General features: G+C 39.1%; 1 protein-coding gene across 1 annotated transcript in view; it reads right to left on the reverse strand.

Annotated features, from left to right (window-relative positions):
* Positions 1–9,947: 9,947 nt before the first annotated feature.
* ATP11C (ATPase phospholipid transporting 11C (ATP11C blood group)) overlaps positions 9,948–21,284 on the reverse strand; it is a 37,743-nt gene continuing 26,406 nt past the window's right edge. The window contains exons 21-30 of the mRNA XM_089487659.1: positions 19,995–20,163; positions 19,129–19,231; positions 18,328–18,473; positions 17,917–17,976; positions 16,030–16,157; positions 15,594–15,729; positions 15,213–15,278; positions 14,325–14,428; positions 13,193–13,346; positions 9,948–10,073 (exon numbers count right to left, since the gene is read on the reverse strand). Of these exons, the coding sequence (XP_089343785.1) occupies positions 9,948–10,073; positions 13,193–13,346; positions 14,325–14,428; positions 15,213–15,278; positions 15,594–15,729; positions 16,030–16,157; positions 17,917–17,976; positions 18,328–18,473; positions 19,129–19,231; positions 19,995–20,163 (1,192 nt within the window). The remainder of the gene's footprint in view (positions 10,074–13,192; positions 13,347–14,324; positions 14,429–15,212; positions 15,279–15,593; positions 15,730–16,029; positions 16,158–17,916; positions 17,977–18,327; positions 18,474–19,128; positions 19,232–19,994; positions 20,164–21,284) is intronic.

The raw sequence follows: 21,284 nt of genomic DNA on the forward strand, positions 1-21,284 counted from the left end.
TGCCCCTTACCTTTAAATCAAATATCTCCAAAAACATGTATGGTTAGCAAAGTTGTAGAAATGACTTTTATTATGCTAAAAGCAGTCAAGGTTCCCTTTTAATTTTCTGACCCACAATCATATCTGGGAGCGCTACGGGTTTATCTTCATAAGAATTGCTATACCTGGGACACATTGTTACATTCGGGTTCTGTGTTGTTTATTTATTTTTTATTATTAGATTACACTGAGTGCACTTTATCACTGTTTTTGGATTGTTTGTATTATTTGGTATATGTGGAAAGGGAAACCACATTGACAAGGTGCAGCTGGTGTTGTGGATAGGTGCTGGGAGAGTCACGTTTGGTGATATTGTGTACTATGCTCACATACATGTTATATGCAGAGATTTTTATTACTCCATGCTGGCATGATATGCAGCACGGATATAACTGCAGTTAGAATGTAATTTATTTTCAAACAGTGAATTCAGTGGTGGCTTTTACTGCGTATATATACAAATGATTATTTATGTTCTCAACTAGTATTTCTATTTCCCATCCATTCATTACTGCAGATAACTATTAATTGATTACATTGTGAACACGAGGTACTCTGATCGTCTGGTGAAAAAGAGGTGAATGGTTTTTTAGCAGAAAGGCCACAGTGGCAATCAGGTCCATAATTCTCTCACGGGGGATATGCGGTCCCATGCTTCACCGCGAAGCCAAAGCCTAGGGAGGGTCAGATCCTCTCCAAGAAGAGAACTCACTGAAGTCTTCAAGGTGGGTGGTAGCCCAAAAAACACAACACCCCCTCCTCCACCAAAAGGCTGTCATTGGAGACCTCGAGTGATGCGCCACTTCTCCGGGTCACTAAGGGGAAACTCTGGGTTGTGGAAGCGGCACATCCCAATCATCCCCTCCTTCTCCATTAAAATCTTATCATAACTGACTGATGTCAGCAGGACCTCCTACCCGCATCCTACAAGGAGAGGTCCGCATAGCTGGAGCCTGAGAGTTTCCAGGTATGCCGATGAGGAGGGAGACCACTGAAGTCTTTAAGGGCATGATGGGACACTGTGGCATTTCCAGCAAGTGCAAGTTCTGTTAATAAACAAACCAAAACCATCTACAAAATAATGACACGTGCATATAAAGCAAGGAGGTGCGGGTAGAAAAAAGTGGCTAAAACCTGGGGCCTCCATGAAGATATTGAGCCAGAATACGGCACATAAAATCACACCATTCACAAGCACTATTTTTTGGTTTTGTGCATGTGTGTTTTTCTTTGAGTCACTGACACGGTTTTTCTCCTGAATTGGGACAAGGGGGGACAAAAGGGCTGATTATCCAACCATGAGGATTCCAGCCTCAGAAAATGATTAGAGACCTGATTTCCAGTGCGATCCTAAACCGTGTTCACTTCTTCGCATCGGAACGGCGGGAAGTGTGAGTCCCCTCAGGCTTCAAAGAAAACTAAACCTGTGAGAGAGGGAAGGCTCAGTCCTCTGGCCTTAAGGCTAAACGGGTCGTGGAGCCCAAGGTTCTCTCAGAGCCCCCTCCTCAGTCTGGTCGTCTGCGGTGGTCAGCACCGATGGTGAGTTGTGTAGGAGTTGTGATCAGAGTGCTGTAGACCCTACAATGCATCTTTTTATTTTTTACCTCACTTAAACATGCCCTAGCGTTTGGTTGATGGGTAGACAGATAAAGCTTTAAAAGACCAACCATGAGCTGACACCACATTCTTCACACATTCACTTTGCTTGTTTTTAGTGCACGGTAGTGTTTTTTGATATTGTCAACTTGGTTTTTCGCTAGAAATGCCACAGTGGAGCTGGATCCCTGATGATTGGTGGGGGTGCCTTTTGGCTACCACTCCTCCTTATAGCCTTGAGTGGCTCCTGCCTTCCGAGGGGGGCACTAGAAGATCCTTAGGCTTTAGCCCTGGAGGGAGGAAAAGGGATGCATGCTGCTCCATGGGGAGTGTCTGACCCAGAAGAGGAGACCTGGTTTCCACTGTAACTCTCTCAGTGAGTGGCAGAAAATGCTCCCGTTTACATCAATGGAAGCACTTTGCACGCATGCGCATGTGGGTCTCAAATTTAAAGGGAGCACTCAGCTACCTTGGTATTAAAGATCATACGATGACTGGAGTGTCCCTTTAATACATGCACTCTTTTTGTATATCGAAATAAGATGTACTAGTTTCCGCAAACTATTACTTCCTGGTTCCATTATTATACTGCTTTTGATGAGAAACACTTTTAAATCTCATGCAATTACTGACGCTGTCAATTGTGGACTGCATAATCAGCCAATGGCTTAGTGTTGCAGGAGTTGCAGTTACAAGTAGCTAGACATGGCGTATCTCTGCTTGTGATGCAACTTAATAGGAGCTGACAGGCTCTTAGTATTGGTGATATCTGGTATTTAACCATTCCAAGCTATACAGCAATCATATTAACCCTTTACCTCCTGTCCACACACTTAACAAACATGTTTTTAAACTGCACACAAAGACAAATGAAAAATAGCAGCGACTTTTCAGTTCCTAGCCCATCGCAGCAGCTGTTAACCATGTGAGAGCCAAATTAAAAGTAAGAAACTGTACTGCATCAGTTTTCATTTGGGGTTCAATGATTATGAGCACAACAAACTTTGGAGCAAAACATGAGCATTTATAAAAATCACCCTAGATAAAAGCATACAAAGACACTAACATATTCACCGAGGTTGGGTGGGCACTGATGCAGTAAGGAGGCAGTGAACAGCACCCACTGGGTTTCATGCAGAACTGGTCATTTGAGGTCAGAGTATGACATGATGTCATAACTTCTATACTGGGTCAGAGCTCGATATAGGGAGGAGAGGCGCTATAGGGGAGTTGAATGCAGCACTGCAGCAGTATGCAATCCACAGGGAAACAGGGTGCCTGTAGCTTTAATGCCACTGCAGAGGATTATCAATCTGGGATGATGGGTGAAGGGTAGGAGGCACTTACGTTCCAGAATGGTTTCCAGGAGGGAGGCTGCCTGCTGGAGGCTGAAGTACTTTTCCATTTCCACCGCAGAGATCCGGGTAGTGTCAGGAGCTGCCATGCCTGTCCAGGGTCACTGAGACTGGGCAGGGTCAGGACCGGGCAGCCCTCATGTAATGTGGCAGCAGCTCCTATGGGACAGGGCATAGAGATAGATCCAGAAGGGTCACCTCCACCAGCCTGGACGTGCAGCGCCCAGGAGAAGCGGTGAGCTGTGGGCACAGCAGCTGACTGCAGGAGGGAGGGCTGAAGTATTTTAGGGTAAGGCTGTAATATCTGGAGGGTGAGAGCTTATTCCAGATGATATGTTGTATGGCTGACACTTGTGGAACCCTGGAAGAAACAGCTCCAGAATGAATTAATCCAGCTCCTTGTTTAGGGATTTCCTTTTAAACATCTTCTGGATACATCTTCTGGATACATCCCTAAGGATGCAGTGAGACTGCAGGTCTGAGAGTGCTCCACTTCACCAGTGACTCTCCAATCCCAACTGCTCCTGCAGCAAATGCAACAAGGTCCTAGGGATTCCCTGCTTTCGGGAACCCTGAATTAGTCCAAGAATGATCAATTCACATAGAGCCTGAGAGGAACATCAACACAGGAGAGAGAACGTATCCACTGGAAGCAGAAAATGCCAACAACACCGCTGTAATAGGAGAGCAACACCAGGTCTCAGTGTTCTCCACGCAGATCTCAGCTAATGAGACAAGCAGGGAGCTCAAGTTTGCAGCCCTCACCCCCTCCCAACATGTACTTCTTTATGAATGCAGTCTCTTCCCTACCCCAGCACCTACTCTCATCTAGATGTTGGCAATACACAACTCCACAACCTGTATGCTTCCTCTGATATTACCCATAATATAACAGCTGTTTTAGACCTCCTAGTCCAAGTCAATTCAGATTAAGTAATCAGGATTACAATATGTCAGTCTCTTCTCTTTGATGTAGGTATTTTTGGGGGTCCTTCATTGATATAATCAGTTTAGACCATCTTGCTCTGCTTTATACAGAGATAGCGAATGCCACAGAAATACATTTTTAGTTAAATACTCATCTATTAACCCTTACAAAACTGTCACACTCAAGGATTTCATAATTCTTGCACTTTAACATTTAATTTTTTTGTTTTCTTTGTCATAGTGTTGCCACATCGTACATTATATATCAGGTTCAGATATTTGTGATCATTTTAAAAAGGTATATATATATATATATATATATATATATAAGATTCTAAAGCAATATTGTGGGGGGGGATGGAGATGAAGCGAGAGAAAGCATAGACTTTGGTGGCAGATAAGAACGATTTGGCCTAAAGACTATTTAAAGGGCACGTAGGAGGACAGTTGTGTGTCTTTAAAGTGTAGGAGAGAGCAGGCACATAGAGGGATACTGTATATATTTGGAGTGTAGAAGAAATCATAGAACCAGAATTTGACCACAGATAATCAGTCCTTGATCTCGCCATAGATCCAGGATACCCATATGCCTGTCCAATGCATGTTTAAGTTTATTTATGTTACAAGTAAGCCTCTGACCTTCTAGGTATTTGCACGTTATGTCTACAGTTGAAGATATGATCAAAGCTGAAACACATGAGACATCAGATTTACATACACGTTACAACATTAAACACAAGTGACTTTCAGGATCTGATGTAACAGTTCCACTTTAAACCATCTATAGGTGTTAAACAAGAGGGGGTCTGCCAAATACAGTATAAAGTGGGCTTCTCTATTTCTTATTGATCTCCTTGTATCCAACAGCCCCTCCCTCAAGGATCTTGTTGGGTCCTCACCGCTGTTGCAGCTTCAGACATTGAGTGATAGTAATGAGACTTTTGCTAAATAAACGTTGCTTTCAATAGAAAAGATCCTAGTGCGCTAAAATGATGTGCTGCCGTGGCACTTGATGGTACATCTCAAGACTAATCAGGAACGTCTGTAGTATCATCTGTGGTAGTCTCATGTGATCCTCATTCCAGGTACTTTTTAAATAGTGACATAAATTGTTGGAAAATTAACTGGACACTCAAACAGGCTAAAGTATAAATACATATATGTGTTAATTTATAGAAATGTATGTGTAGGTGTAAAGACCAGGATGCTTTAGGGTCACCTAAATGGTTAATGCCCATAATCATGGATGTCATTTATATTATTACGTTGAAGAAATGTTATGAGTTTACGTGTATCTCGTGTTTCTCGGTGAAGGATGGATAAAAGAATGATGTAATTGCCACTTTATGTGGCTGAGGAGTGGCTGACGAACAGTCAGACTTATAATTACAGTTGGTTTAATTGCTTTGTGTAATTAGATTAGGAATGCTGTACAAACTGTCTCTTGACGTTACAGTTTCGTGTATTTGTTTATAGTTTTGAACGTAAAACATATGATTCTATTCTGTTGTGTAGAAAAGATTCTATAGAAATTATTGAGATATAAGTATATAGCAGGGAATGCAGCAGAGCAATCAGATGCTCCTCGGGTAAGATCCAATGAAACAAAGATCTAGGTCTTTGGGCAATTGGTGACTGGAACTTTCGCAAGGAAGTGATACCCAATGAAGGTGACGCGTCAGTTTACTGAGATGGTATTATCCATTGAAAATTCCTATTATTCTCTTCGGGTGTGCCCTTATGTCAATATATGGACTATTCCGGAAATCTCCATGCCCCAAGCTCTCCTATTGGTTACTCGTGTACAAAATCTCACATTCATTGGTCACCTCTATGTGCCATTGTTAGATTTCCAAAAAGGCTTGATGAAGCTATGTAAAGGGCACATAGGAGAGGCCAGGAACATACAGGGATACTGTATATATTTGAAGCATAAAAGAGGTTGTAGAATCAGAATTTGACCAGATAAGAACATTTCAGCCCATTTAAAAGAGTCAACCCTTAATCAGTCCTTGGTCTGGTCTTTTATCGAGGTCAGTAGGCTACCCACATACCTGGGAATACGGCTACCTGGCGCCCCCCTTGCAGAATGCACACAGGAAGTCCCGCTGACGTCAGTGGGTGTTCCCGCTAATTAAAGGGGAAATGGGCGGGGAGTGGGCCATATAAGAACGCCACTCCCGCAGCCAAAAGTTTTCTGGTGGTACGATGGAGAAGCGCTTCTCGCGGAGAATTCCCTAGTATGGATACCCAGTAAATCCAGCATAAGCCGACCATTTGCCTTTATGTACTCAGGCGTCACGAAAGCTTCCGTGCCATGGGCTCCTGGAGGGCATGGAGTGCCAGTCTCCTTCCTACAGACTATGGGCCCTGGTAAGGAGCGCCACGTTATCCAAATCATAAGAGACTCTAAAGACTGTGAAGCTCGGAACCAGATTTGGGGTTCCTGCATTTTGGGACTGTGACGGTTCCTAGAGTCACCCTACCCCTCAGTTAATTTTACCCAGTGACATGAACCCTTTTTGTGCGTTATTAATAAAAGTGTATTTTATTATTGCCTTAGTTCCTAACCGCTTACACACAGCACACTAAGGTCTGGGAGATAATCTAATCCAGACAATGTGTATTCCTTATTTTAGTGGGGTCTGTGCCCTTTTGTATTGTTAGTCCCTTTACTGCCCCTGTTGTCTCTGGGAGGCAGATTAAGGGGGTGGTTTGTATCCCAGTATCTTGTTTTATGTTTATGTGTGTTTTGCTGGATATATCCAGCCATCTGTGTGTAAAATAAATCAGTTATTCCTTTTGTTGTACCTAAATACTAGTCTTGTCTGGATATTGGGGTACTGGATAGCGATATCCCTTTACTTTGCTTGGGGATATTGCCTACGGATTGTGGGTAATTATTGTCCTGAAGGGAGAAGTCGCTCTTGGCAGAGAGGGACAACCTGAGGCTCCTGGTCGGTCCGTCACATCAGGCACAGCCATAACCCTGATCACAACTTAATAGTCCCTTTCTAGTGCAAAAAAAATAGAAAGACATAGTAAAGACATGAACAGTTGTAAAATTCTGCATTTTTATTGCAACAAACATATATATAAAAAGACCTCAAAGAATGGGATGAAAATTGAAAAAAAAAAAAACCATGTATGAATGGGTGAGCAATTTAAAAAAATAATAACCTGTTGGAAATACACTGTGTGATTGCAGCATATTACAGAGCAACAAAATATTCCATTTTTAACTAACATTAGAATTAACGATTAACGTTGCTTTGCGGGCTACTTGGCATGTAAACAAGTCCAGTGTCAGGCTGATGTTTTCAACAAACTAAAAAAAAAACCAAAAAACACATTTACGCATACAGCAAATATCAGGCATAATTTGGCTTTAGCTATGACATCCCACAAGATTATCAAAGCATCTGATTAACGCAAACATTGTATTAATGATCCCCATGCAGTCTGGAAACGGTCAATTTAAACAGAAACGAGTTCTAACATTAGTTTCACACAAATCCGTTCATGCTTGTTTATTTAGCGGTTTCCAATTTTCAAAGCCAGAAATACAATTTGCAACGGGCAGTTGGGAATAAAAACTCATAATAAAGTGTTGACAATGTGTGAAATGTCTCACTTTGAAAGACGTGAAATAAGAGGTAAAATTGACCATTCTTTATTCCATCACCATCACTCACTAAATACTTACAACAATGACAGGGTACCTACATACGGAGGGTGAATAATTTGGGGTTAAATACTCACGTATCGGGGGAGATGGATAAAGGGACGGCAAGAGCATGTGGCACAACGACATGTATAAATGGAACTACCAGCTTTAATACATACTTTGTTTTTGGATGCAATGCCTCTACTCAGGATGTGGCAGTTCATTTTGCGATGTTCTTTTGGCATAAAAACTCTTTTTGGCATTAAAACTGGTAAAATATACATTAGATGTGCCACTTAACACATTGTGCCCAGATCACAGGTGTACTTTTTTTTGGCGTGACTCTTGCATTCTGGGAAATTTGGGCACTTAATCGTTTATACATTGCTGCGATCGCCGTGTTTTAATAACACGTTTTACATTTGCGGCACCTTTACAAATGTGTCTGTGCACAAGCATACATAGAATCCAACCAGCTTCAACATAAGCTATTCATTTAAATTACTAAGAAAAAAGGTACTATCATTTTATTCCTTGGCTAGCAGAACTTTTTAATCTTTCCCTGCTTTTGGCATAAAGTTCTTGAATGAACAGTTACATTTAGCACAGGTTAGCCATTGCAACATGAAACAACTTGGAACTCAAACATACTGTTCTGTAGAATCTTTGCATCTTTTTGGGGAAATTCAAATATCACTACTACCGGATAATAATTCAATTTTTACACTTTAAATCTAGGTTTAGATTCCGATGCACATATTTTATTCTCTAACAAAGTGCATTAAACTTTGTGCTGGAGTCATTTTTATGCCGCTTAAAACTGTACATAGGCTCGATCTGTACACAGGCTTCATTAAATACAAAATGTATGAAAACACTGTGCTGGTAAACGCATTAAGTAAGGTGCTGCAATTTACCAAAATGGTGTTAGCACCGGATTGGGCACAAACACAAAATATATATATATACAATTTTCAAAAGACCTTTACGGCAATGTTATCACTAAGATCCTGACTATAAACCATACTGGGTTATTGTAGCCTTTACCAACATACGGTATTTGTAATGCCCTTGCCTATACTTTAGAATAGAACTTAAACTGGTAGCTGAAGACAATTTTAGAATTCACATAGGAGGTGTATTTTAAGTTCGCCATTAGATTATGCTTTAAACAAATATGGGTCATTCTGCGAACTTCAATAAAGGTGCAAAAGAATGCACATAAAAAGCATGTCATTTTCTTACAACTAGAAAAGGCAAAAATATACAATAAAATGAATATTTCACATGGAATATTCAAATTGGAATGATTCTGAAGAGTATTCTTTATTCACTTTTTTTGTATTGTGACTGAAAACTGGTGTGCGTTCAATGAAATCAGTGTTTTTTTCCCCCATTGCATATGACACCCGGTAGAAAAATATACCTTGCCATCTTAAATAAATATAATTTACAATTGTGCACAATGTCATCACAATTAACTAAATGCCATCTTTGTTATTAAAGCTCCGGCATAACTTGGCGGAGTCTTGTTTATTCAAACTTAACCCAGGCCACTATCCTTTTTTCCTTCTGTATTCTAAAGCAGAATACTCATGAGAGTAGTAACTTTTTATACAGGTGAAAATATGTATTAACAAATAAAAAGAAAATTGAGCAAACACCCATAGCTTTAAAAATGCAATTTGAACAAAAAAAAAAGAAAAAATTTCAGTAAGAAATGTTTTGCAGAAATTTCTCGTTTCAAAAAAATTTAAGAAATGTATAAATGTTTCAAAGGCAAAAACTTATGGATAAAAAAGAACAAAACCGATTTTAAACAATAACATTTTTGATTTTACAATTTTAGTAAGCCTTTATGAAAATATGCTTATTAAAGTGTATGAAAATGTGTTAAGATCTGTTAGAAAATTATATGCGTTATATGATTTGGTTGTTATGGAACCAGAATATTTTGTTTTGAGAGCTGAATACAGTGATCTTCTAAATTCCAAAGACGTGAAAGTGCCCTGGAAAAGGTTGCTGGACACAGCACATGCACCAAGATATTTATTCTTATAAAGCCTCATTCCTTGCGCATCCATTGCTTTGTTGGCAGCAAGACCACTAAGCTCAATATAAAAGTATATTGTTCTTTTTAAAGTATTGTGTACAATCAGAAGACCATGACTTGTTGGACATATTCATCTGGTTTCACCTTGTCATGCAAACGCGTGTTCTTGGTTTATTTGCCAGGGCAAAGTTAGACTTTTTTTTTCTTGTAAAGGAGTGTTGCAAAGATGTGCTTTGGAACAAGTCTTCTAATAAATCCACTGACGTAACATATCTTTAGTGGTTGAACTTGCACAGCGTAATGATGACGATCATTCATAAAGTTCTAATGATGACAATAGTGGGTTTAGGTTGTATTCTTCACTATTGAGTCCAGAGAGATAACCATTCTCCAACTCTCTGTAGGATATCAGCATTGGTAACTGTAATTGCACCTTCTGAAAAACAAATACATCATTAACAAAGGATAGCCCAAATTAAGTCACAAAACTTTTTTAAACGTTCTAAGATATTTAGCTATTGGGCACCTAGATAGTGTGGATGGCCCATACAAAATCGGCTTGTCGGAGATCAAAGATACTTTGAAGCTCTTTGAAGCTCCCGATAACTGATCATCTGCTGCTTCTGAACATAAAAAAGCTTATAACACAAACAATATAGGAGCTCATATTCAGACTCTGCACAGCCAATATGATTGTTTGAATCACAAAAATAACGTGAAGTATCATGATTTGTTAGAAAAAAAGAGTAGGATATAGAATGTGATACTCAAATAGTGTAACATGACTTGTTTCCAAATGTGTCATTGTATTGTACGTACATAAAAGGTATAGTAAAACCTTGTGATAAATAACACATTAGTGGTGTGGGTAAAATTCTATCGTTAATCTGCATTCAAGGAAGGGATATGCTACGTGGAATTTTTCAAGGATGCCTCTTAAATCCAGATCTGTTCAGATTTTATAAAATCTGTGTACATTTATAGAGCTGCCTTCGCTTTATAGAACACTGGCAGTTTTGAAACTCAGTTAAGGAGATCAGCACAATGAAAATGAGCACTCTTGGGAATGCTCTTGATTTCACCTAGAGGTTGCGGGGGGAGGGGTTGGGGGTTCAAGAGAGAACCGATAACCAGGCATCCATCAATTTGTTTGACAGCATTTGTCTGTGCACACTATCCATTGAGCTTCCTCATTATTGTTCAGTCTTTTGGTATGCACAGCTAGCCCCACCACTTATCCCAGCCACAGCGGTTTCTATAAGGAACAGGAAAGACCGAAGAAGTAGGAGAGGGGTTTCACATCTGGAAAGTATACTAACGGGGAATTATTTGTCATGAGACTTTACTGATCCCTGTATTCGCGTACAACACCAATTGGTATTACATCTCTAGAATTTAAAGTAGGACTGCGAACAACATTGACTTAAGCTACCAAATCCTGGTCCAAATGAGGCACCCCAAGCAAAAATGATCTAAAGGATTAAAAAGTCTTCAACAACTTCACAAAACATCGGCTTGATAAAATATTGGCTAGCAAGGCATATTAAAAATTTGGTTATGCTTTAAAATGTACTTAATTGAACCCGATGTTATGTTGACATTACTGGAATCACAACAATCGGGGTTTTCCCAAGTCAGGTCTATTATTTATTCCATTTACGATCTTTATATCAGTTCAACACTGCCAAAGGATGTAAAGATACATAAGATTTCTGGACCTCTGATCTGGAGAAGAAGCACCTGAGGCCCCTAAAGCTTTAGTAACTCTACACCTTTTTCTATGTTGGCCACCAAAAAAGGCATCAAGTTCAACTACAGCCCTGTTTAGTGTTGAGTAGTGTAATGTTGACTTACAACACACATCTTATCTTATCCTGTGCCAAATATTTGTCTTTTGAATATCTACTTTTAGATTTGCAACTCAGTCATTTGGTAGCTTTAGTCTACTGTACAGATCACAAACTGGTCTAAAAACTACCATTATAGAGTTTCAGCATAAAATAAATTTGAAACCAGTTAGTGATTTCCCTTTGCCCAGAATCAAATGAAGCATGAGTCAGTAATAGCGGGTGATTTGATCTAATTTGATCTCTTTAATGACAGCATTGGCTTTACAACTTTGTACCTCTTATACTACATTAGCCTCGTCTGAGAATGTTCTTAAAAGTAGCGGCCTGATAGTCGAACGGGAAGACTCTGAAACCCCTGTACTGGTGTTCATTTTCTTCTGTAACAGCGAGGCAAACGAGAAATATTAAAAGTTCACAAAATGATGAGTGCTCCTACACATGTACAACCCAGACTCTATTTATCAACACTTTTTTTGTTCAGAAGTGATATCGAAATAATTATAAGATTTAGAAGGTACCACACAGAAACCATTTGAATTGTAGTAATCTTCTACTGTGAGAAGGCAATTTGTCTGCTGAAGGGTTTCAGCGTGCCAATAGTTTTAGCTTAAGAGAGAAAATATTTGAAATTCATACATAAAGACTTATGCACATCAAGACAAGATCCCAATGCTTGACACATTATTACCACAAATAGCATGATGGCTGTGTTAATTGGACAAAACAAAGAAATAATGCTGTGATGGCATAATATACATAGAAAAAAAAAATGGACCCAGATGTGGGGTAAAGAAGGTCTACCATACCCAAAGACACACATCAGCGTTTAAAGCTAGAATCCAAATAAATGTTAACAAATAACATCTGCATTCAAATCTGACGGCAAAGATGTAATTAGTGTTCACCCAAAAAAACACTCTCTGGGGGAATTTGCTAAAAACCCATCATACCGACACATTGTATTAGTACAAATGGCAATTGATTAAATTTATATAATTATATTTAACATTATTTATTTTTTTTTTTTTTTACACAAAGTAGGGTGACTATGGCTCATGGGTTGTTGGGGACGCACCACCCATGACGCTCTGGAGGATTGCGTTTAAGTTATAAGTAAATTCCCCCTTGAGTGCTTAACTTTGAGAACCAAGGTGACTGCAAGGAGCAGAGGTAAAGGCATTTCAGTCACCTTAATCACTCCAAGGGAAAGTGTGATGGCTGGAGGTTTGAGAGAGCATGAAGATAGTGGATGTTCCTGAGGAAGGGAGGCGATTCGTTACCTGTTTTACGACAGCAGAAAAGGCCAGGACAGGTTAGCAGAAATTAAGGGGAGAAAGAAGAGAGAGAGGTTTAGGAAGCACAGTGAGGAGAGAACATTAAGTCAACGAAAAAGAAATCACCAAGACAAATGAACCAATGCATACAGAGTTCCTAAAGCAAAGGGCTTAGAAGTTACTTTTGTGCGGCCGGCTAATAAGGCTGGCCATTTCAACCTAGACATATATTTAATGCATGTGTTGGAAGCCTTCAGAAAATAACATAACAGCATACTACACTTTAAAGAGGATCAAAGCTCGTTTGCATATTATTAGTGCCCCTGGGCATCAGTCAAAGGATTAAAGTGTATACACTTTAACGTGATATGATTTAAGAACATACACAGAATGCTTTGCAGTCATGCTGTTAAAGGGAAGATGCTTCTTACCTTTTGGTTTGCAGCCTTAATGTTTTTTGTAAGTCTCAGCAGGATTTCGGGATAAAGGCTGACAAGTATCAGAAGGATTATCGCAAGCCAGACAGATACGGAAGTCAGCATATGAGAAAATACAAAATACATTCGTTGCTGTTTGAGAAATGGCCTAAAACAGATTAAAAAGAGGGAGATTAAAGGTCAGCAATACATCATGTCTTCTCATAATGCAGATACAAGTCTATCAAGGTAACAGTTTGGACTACTTACCAATACCTGTGGGATAAGCTATTAGTTATGTTTCACATGTTACTGCACTATAACTCCCATGATCCTTAAAGCCTCTTAAAAAATGTACAGCCCATATCACTTAGAGAGATGAGTGACATATGGCGGTCATTTAAAGCAGCACGCCATTCTTTAAAGAAAAAAAGGTGAATTTTGGAACTACTATTTTTATGTGTTTCACTTTTTTATATTAACAATGCAATATATCAGGACAGGTAACACCAGGAGCGAGGGTGCTATGGCGTCTCAAAATTCTAAGGTCTGACTGTACCGAATGCGTTATGTGCCTCTTTCCTGGTTTTCTATTAATACAGAGTTCAATCCTATGCTATATAAAGAATATTTTCCTTCCAGCAGATGCCACTTTATAAAATATGTAGATCCTGACCTGTTTCTGACTTGGACTGAGGATCTGTCAGCAGAGAACGCAGACACACTAGCAATTGTCTGTTATTGCCAAATCAAGACAGTTTTCACTAAATAATGAGTTTCACCGAGTACAGCTCCAAAGTCAATGCCCCTGGAGACTCAGTTCTGGGTTCCGTGTTAAAGAATCGCTGTATAAGGGATATAGCTCTTTGTAGGTTTGGCAATATAACGTTTATTAGAGACTTTGAGCAAGCATAACTTTTATAACATTTCTGTGGTATTGTAACATTATTTACTACCTTCAAACCCCACAAGCACTGCACAATGGCACCATTACATAAGCCACAACCTTTCGTATGAAGTCTCGGACCCATCACAACATCCTTAACTAACTCACATTATTTAAATGTAAATGATATTTAAACAGGAATCCCCTTAAAATCCTATAAATAAGCCCACATATGTAAATATGCATAGTTGATATACTCACCAAATTATTCCCCCCCAGAAGATTGAGAATATAACATAGAATGCCAAGGAGCCCCAGATAACCAAATGGTTCAGCCAAGTCCAGTAGCGAGTATCCAGGGCAAGCTGTAGAGAAAAAGGTGTCCACCTTCGTTACTGAGATCATAATGACCGAAGAATAAGCCATAAGTTATTATAATATTGGACATTTTCAGCACATGTACACATATCCAACTACTTTTACATTTGATTCATCTCCATCTGTAAGATAAGCAACTTGCGAGCAAAAGCCACAACTACATCTTATTGCCTCTCCATGCATGCCAAATGCCCTGCCTAACTTTTAGTTGCCATCATAAAACCCTTCTTTATCAGAATTGTAGGCAGAGAGAACGTCTGTAAAGGATCGGAATGGCACGCGTTCCTCCATGTAACATTGCTTGAGTACAAATAAATGAAGTCGTCTAAACTAAAACATTCCATTTAATAAAAACACTACTATTTACTTAATATATTTTTATTTAATGTGGTAATTCCAAATCCATCACATCAGACCAAATTATGGTCTTTATATGATATTACGTAACATGTAATTTACACAATAGTAATTTTGGTATGAAAGCTTAGTTTCAGTATGTCAAAAATGCACAACCTTAAAAACGCTCTCAAACCAACAAACTTCTGTCAAGGAAAAAAAAAAGTATAAAGAGTATAAGAAGGTGGGTGACAATAAATTTGTTTCTCAGTGGAAAAAGCCCTCGTAATTTTGTCTGAACCAAAACGGCAGGAAACAATTTGTCAGAAAATAAAAACGAAATGATAAAATTTGTCCGAATTGTCAACGTTTCAACTTCATGTTTAGGGAAGAAAAGGATATTTGAGAAGTCTAAATTGGAAGCACGTCTCTTACCTTCAAGGTAACTGTAAACACTAGTGTAGTGAAGACTATTGTTCCAAAGGACCAGTTTCCATACACCTGAAATAATACATTTACACAAGGTTACCAGTTACACATAGATATACTTTGGGGCCTACAAGACTGGAACATATAAGGTCCTTGTGCAGGCTTCGTTAACAAGAGCTTATATTATACTTTGGATTAAATTCTTTTAAAGGACCCAATAAAGGAAGGAAAAAGACCAGGGGGTCAATCAATGGAATAAAACACAAGGACAGAAGCGACAATATATGACTGATCGTAAAGTTCCAACACAGGTTGACGTGTCATATAAATAAACGCACCCTCTTACGCACGCCACTAGTATATATTACATATATTACAATACATTACCTGTCCATTGCCTTCCAGTGCTGGGTTTTGAAAGAGAAGGTAAACGCCAAAGAAAAATACCAGTCCTTCGAAGGCACCCAGCAAGGTCCAGTATAAGAAAGGCCACCACTGTAACATTGCGTTATCAGATATCCTCCTAAAATAAGACCAGATTTTAATGAGAAGAATTATCACACACAATCTTTATGAAAGCTTACAGAACTAAGTTTAGCTACCCGAAGCCAGCTAGCATAGTAAATACAGCTCATACACCACTCAGTGTGATTATTGTTGTCTAACCCTTCTCCAAGACCTAAGTCCTATTCACCGACTCTACCTAACTTTTGACTAGATTGACCCCATAAACCTAATGTCCTCCTAACAGTTATTGTACTGTTATTACATCTCTCAGATGCTCTATAGATAGAGTTTGTCACCAATATCTCATCATACTTACATGTATAATTTAGGATTTGCCATTAAGGTTTCTATGTTGATGTGCTGCTCCAAAAGGCTGTATGCCAGAATAGGTAGAGACGTAAAGCAAATGTTGTACATGGTCAGATAAGCAGCATCGTAAAGTGGCTGGAAAACAAAGGATCCATATGACATTTATACATGCGAGAAGAACCTCGATATTCCATAAAACAGATGACATGGAGTAGGTTTGGGGGTTCTAGGTAAAGTGTCCACCCGATGGCATTTTCGCTGGTTCTAATACATTGAGCTACTGAAGAAGTCCCATGAAATGTAAGCAGATATCGATAATAAGGGCGGACATTTTTCTCAGGTCCACTGAATTCCGTTCAGAATGCTCAGATCTAATGGAATTTTGAGGTTGGGTCCTGGATTATAAATTCTAAAAGCCCATTAAACACAAAGCAACAGACTATTTCATCTAATAATTAATAAGTAATTTAAAAGTACAGGGGGTCAAGAGAAAATCTGGTGCTAAATGCGGAGCAATCGCCATCATCGAGAAACCGCTAACTATAATTACGCTCGATACATAACTCCGGATGTCCTTAATCTGAGTGCTTTAATAAACTAAAACCTATGACTATGAAATAAGGAGAGCTGGTGCATAATTATAAATAAATCATCTTTAAAAAGCAGTTTTCATTAAGAATTATTGGGAAATGTTATTTTGCCTAACAGTGAATCAGGATGTTTAGTATTTCAGAACGGAGTTTGATCTGGAAACACGGCCCATGGAAACACCCATGTTTCCCCGTCAATCTTTGCTTACATTAAAGCAAATCCACGCGGCGACAGATTAAACCGTTCACACCCTCCCCTTTGGTGCTGTGATGTTTAAGGCTTGCAATGTGCAGCTGTGAGTAAGTACACCCCACCCTATTACACAAGGCACATTTTATGCTTTCAAAGGAGAGTTCAAGGTCTAATTTTCACTAAATTATTCACTAAAAACAGAAAGGATTGTATTTAAATGCATCTGGTTTTTAGAAGAAAAAAACCCAACAAGTTTTGGTAATTATATATAGAATAAAAACTAATTTTGGACCAATTCGACGGTGCCTTGGAGACATTGCCAATCAGTGTGAAGAGCTACAACCGATGATATTTGCTCTAGAACTATTTCTGGGGACATTGCAATAAGGCATCAGAAAGAAGCAAGCAGGGTTCTGGGCTGTATAGTTAGAGGCATTAATTGCAGAAAGAGAGGTGGTTCTGCTGCTTTAGGTGAGGTCTGACCAGAGATCCGTTGAGTATTGTGTACAGTCGTGGAGACCCCATCTCCAGAAGTATATTGACATAATAGCGTTCAGAGGAGGGCTATTAAAATGGTAAATGGTTTGCAGGATAAAAACTGTCAGAAAAGACTAAAGGATCTTAGAGAGAAGAGAAGTGATACAGACATGAAAATCTATTATGGGATTTAAAGTAAAGGAGAAGAACGCCAGAGGGTGGCAGATAAGTGGAGCAGTCTCTATGCCAGGGGTTCTCAAACTGCGGCCCTCCAGCTGCTGCAGGACTACATCTCCCATAATGCTCCTTCAGCTAAGAGGGCCACAGTTTGAGAACCCCTGCTCTATGCAGAAGTGGTGGAGGTTAATAGAGCGAGAGGACCTAGACGTTTATGGGACAGACATAAAGCTATCCTGAATCTAAGGATATTAAGGACCGATTAAGGTTTGACTCTTTACATCAGGAAAAAATGGGCGGACTAGATGGGCTGAATGGTTCTAATCCGCCAACAAATTCTACATCTCCATATACAAACGTACTACAGCACTGTAGAATGTGTCGGCACTGCGGCCGACTACTGAATAAACCACTAAATATCAGTAACTACCATGCTGTGCAAAATAACTTTACATACCTGCTGCGAAAATCCACAAAAGAACTGATATAAAAACTGTGGCAGAATGAAGCACAGGTTCTGGAAGACAGAAGATGGGAAAGTGAGTAATGTAACAAGACCCTGTTTGGTCTTCAGATGGCCCTGTAAACATTTCCGCAACGAATAATGTAGATGACAGATCAGCAGTAAAAGCTAAAGTCGTTTCAAGTGAAAAACACAAGCATTTTCCTGCAGAGTGAAGGACAAGGAAGGCAAGAAGAAGCTTAAATTTCGAGATGTTCACATATTGCCTTCACAGGGGTCTCGAAAAAGTCCCTCTAGTTTTTTCGCAGCAGACAACAATAGGTAGCAAACCTTACAATGATAACTAGCATAGGCTTCAATAATAACAGTGTTATAAAACGACACGTAGGTATAGTGAGTTTTTACCTTATAAAAGAAATACTGTACAAGCTGCGCTATTCTGACGTAATACAAATGTCCGTGCACTAAAAGGAGTTTTTTCAAGTGCTTAAATTTTGGCACTGCGTAATCGCTGTTCCTTGCAGCCTGGCGACCTTCTCTTCCTTTAATACCTAGTGATTCAAGCAAAAAGATAATAAAAGTTATCTGTTTAATATTCCCTTTTTTTTAGGAAGCATTATTTTTTTTTTTGAGTCTGTCTCCCATCATTAGGTGTCAAGTTCTACGCAACAGTTTGCGTTTTCAATACATTTTCTGATTTGCATGGAGAGATTGACTAGATGTAACAGCCTTTAAAAACTTCATGCAACATTAACCCTATTTCTACTGTCACTCAATATGGATGTGCCCAGCATGCTATATGGGGAGTGTGGGAGCTGCAAAAAGATATTCCCCATATCCTTGCATTAAAGCTTTACAGCACGTATGTTATTAGTGTTTAAGGGATTTAAAAAAAACTTTTTTTCGCTTCTTCGTATAAGAAACGTGCTGACCCAAGAATAAAGTTTTTAACCTTGTAAATCTTTATACAAAAAACTTCACAAGTGCATTTAAAATAAGGGCTGACTGTTTTTGTGTAATGTACATGCAACATTTACATAGGTTACGATAATACTTTGAGGTTCAGCACAGATATCTAAAAAAAAAAAAAAAATAATGAAAATGCATTTAAGCTTGGTTTGGGAGAAACTGTGGGAATTTCCGCAGGCATAAACACCACATTGACTTTTTAGTTTCATTGTGTCGGGACAACATGCATATCCTCACCTATCCCAACATGTGCTTCCAGTATCATACTGACATCATTGGCACCATCTCCGACAGATAAAGTGATGGGGTTCCCCTTTATGTTCTTAACCATTTTGACAATCTAAGAAGAGAAAAAGACCATGTTTTCAGGTCTCCACTGGATGCACATACCCGTCATCCTCACAACCTTACTTACTGAGTTCACCAAGCTATTCCCCACCCTTGGTAGAAGCCTTAAAATAAATATACGTATGTATTGGGTTAATATGTGATGGCTTACTAAACATAAAGGTGTGGAGAGATACAAACACTCATATCACTGCATTAACTACGCATTAGGAAGGGACAGCGTTTGAGCTGGGCTCTCGTAGTAAATAGACACATTTGATCAAAACAAAAACAAGTCATCTGCAACTTTTGGCCCAGAGGTTGTTAGAGTTGAAGCATAAAGAAAGTCCTCACGTACAGATACCAGTGAGGACCAAAATAAAACGTAGTGGATAAGGAGTTTGGGTTGGTTTGTCTCTAGCTTTTCACAAGCTACGTTGAGCCAGAAGATGGGCTGAAGCTCCCCGGGCTATACGCTTTTCCTCAGCAGGGAGACATGGATACTAGAATTATGGATATTAGAATTAAAGCTTAAAAGTTACTGCCCTGTTAATCACAGAAAAAAAGATCCAAACACATTTTACTTCTTTCCGAATAACAAAACAATGCTTTATAAATATGATAATATAGCAATACATTTTTTAGACACGCAATTATAGCACAGTATCTCCCACATGTAGATTTGTTTAATTAAAAAACATTTACAAGCGATGTTTAAAACCACATATATCATTATCTCTATGGGGTGTTATTACCGTTTCCTATTTTTTACGCACCTGTGCTTTCTGCAGTGGGGCCATTCGGCAACACAGTACCGCCGTACATTTCTGACATATCTGAAGGAAGATGTTTTTATAATGGCTGGAACTGCAACCGGAACTTAAAATAAGCGACAGCGAGGAGCCATCAATGATCAGACCATAATCTTGGCTTCCCGACCAGCTTCTAACAGAAGACAAAAAACAAATGATTTGTCATTCTTGTATGTGCTTCTATCCTATAGAAAATACAAAGCAATATTATAAAGGTATATGTTGCAACAGAAATGGTCTCAAGACGCTTCAGGTACCATACTAAAGCAGCCGGACAGTTATGTGCATCCTGATGGAATCCCGGTCTGTCTCAGTATTGATGGGCTAATGGAGAAACTTTGTGCCTCCATTGTCACATCTATCGTCACCTGCTTTCCCATCAGGTCTATATACAGCCCAAAGAAGCCATATATGATATCAGCCCCCTGCTTCCCTACTCGAAAGCTCATACATCTTCCGTACTGGTATAAAAATGGAATGGAAACCCAATGGGCGGCAGTGATTCCCATATTTACAGAGCACAGGTTCCCCTGCAGTGCAGATACCTTACTGGCTGTAGACATGACAATCTAACCACATGATGTATCTTTAAAGACAAAGTGGGCGCTAAACATGGGAAGTAAGACTTTGCTCATATAAAGTGTAGATAAGCATTGCGCAACATATTTAGTACAATATTGATTGCAGCAGTTCATGGTAAGAACACAGATAAATGCATCCTTGGTATGGCAGTCATCAAAGCAATCAGAAAATCCCGTCAAGTACTGCTGCCAGAGGACAATAATACAATGTTAGGTAAAATGTAAGGCTTTTAACTATATCAATGTTCTTGACAATACTATTTCTTTGAGCAAGCAAGTTTAATTCTAACCTCTTGCTAAATCATTGTAGAGTTTTATGCCATTATTTGTAACCGACACAGCCTTGTGTTATACAGAAGGCTCTGTGTACACAATATGTTATCAATGACACATGTGTTTAAGTGTGTGTCTGTCAACACAAAGCAACTAACAATCATCCCATTTCCTGGAAAGCGTGTAAAGGTGCCCTTACAAAAAATTACTGCAGTTTTTCTGAAGTAATACTGCAGTTTTTTGGACATGAAAAAAACTGCAATACTGCACTTTTACTGCATTTGTACTTCACTGTACTGCACATTTACTGCATTTTGTTTTTTTTTATATTGCAAACCTACAGTTGTGCTTCAATGTACTGCAGCTTTATTGCATTTGTACTTCCGCACAAAAATAACTG

The sequence above is a fragment of the Sceloporus occidentalis genome, unplaced genomic scaffold (assembly GCF_023333645.1).
Source record: "Sceloporus occidentalis isolate IW3139 unplaced genomic scaffold, rSceOcc1.0.p SCAF_34, whole genome shotgun sequence".
Lineage (NCBI taxonomy): Eukaryota > Metazoa > Chordata > Lepidosauria > Squamata > Phrynosomatidae > Sceloporus > Sceloporus occidentalis.